At 25.8% G+C, this 997-nt stretch overlaps 1 protein-coding gene across 1 annotated transcript in view; it reads left to right on the forward strand.

Moving 5' to 3' along the window:
* The window catches only part of LOC108691646 (fatty acyl-CoA reductase 2-like), a 7,407-nt gene that overhangs the window by 4,436 nt on the left and 1,974 nt on the right, over window positions 1-997 (forward strand). The window contains exon 6 of the mRNA XM_018199497.1: window positions 242-544. Within this exon, the coding sequence (XP_018054986.1) occupies window positions 242-544 (303 nt within the window). The remainder of the gene's footprint in view (window positions 1-241; window positions 545-997) is intronic.

Consider the following 997-nt stretch of genomic DNA (forward strand, 5'->3'; position numbering starts at 1 on the left):
ATATATACATATATATATATATATATATTTTTTTTTATATAGGTTTATATATCTACGAGAAAGAGAGAAAGAAAGAAACAACTATCTATCCATATAAACATATATAATATAAGATAAAGATTAACAAATATATATATGTAGATAACAAATATATATGTAGATAGTAATTTTTAAATCAAAGATACATGAGAAAATTTTTTTATATTACGTTATATTGTGTATAATATGTGGATAAATATAGATTAATAGACGACTGGCCGAATTCATATGCATATACAAAGGCGATCGCTGAAGACACTATTCGACAATACAGCATAGGAATTCCAGTTTGCATTGTACGACCATCAATTATAATATCAACCGCTGATGAACCAGTGAGCGGCTGGATCAACAACATATATGGAGCAGTCGGTGTTGTCGTGGGTAGTGCCATAGGTTTATTACGTACTTTGCATTGTGATCCTAATAAAGTGGCAGACATAGTGCCCGCTGATTATGTTATTTCGCATCTCATAGTTGCGGGTTGGGATACCGCCAAAAGAAGGTAAGTTTCGCACTTGAACAATAATAATAAGAATAATTTTTAAATTACATAATTATATTCCTCGAATTTGTATCTTCATAAAAAATCATTTAATTATGATAACTTTAAGTACAAATTAATTTAAAATATTGTAGACCCGCAATCAGTCAAGGAAATTTCGGAGCGAATACTAATTAGGATTAAAGTTAAAGAGTACATACAGTGCATATATTATTAAAGCAGATACATGATTGGTCTATTAATTTTTACAACTTTGCTATTTTTATCGCATAATTAGTTTTTTGTAATTAAATTCTAAAAGTTATTATAAAGTGTAATAAAATTTAAATTTATAATTCTTATCCATACTTTTAATTATTGTTTATAAAAAATTACTTCAAAACCTATAAAATAATTTTATAAAATAAATTATAATGATATAATATTATATTAAAGCTGTTTTTTTTTTAACAG

Source organism: Atta colombica, unplaced genomic scaffold, assembly GCF_001594045.1.
Source record: "Atta colombica isolate Treedump-2 unplaced genomic scaffold, Acol1.0 scaffold49, whole genome shotgun sequence".
Lineage (NCBI taxonomy): Eukaryota > Metazoa > Arthropoda > Insecta > Hymenoptera > Formicidae > Atta > Atta colombica.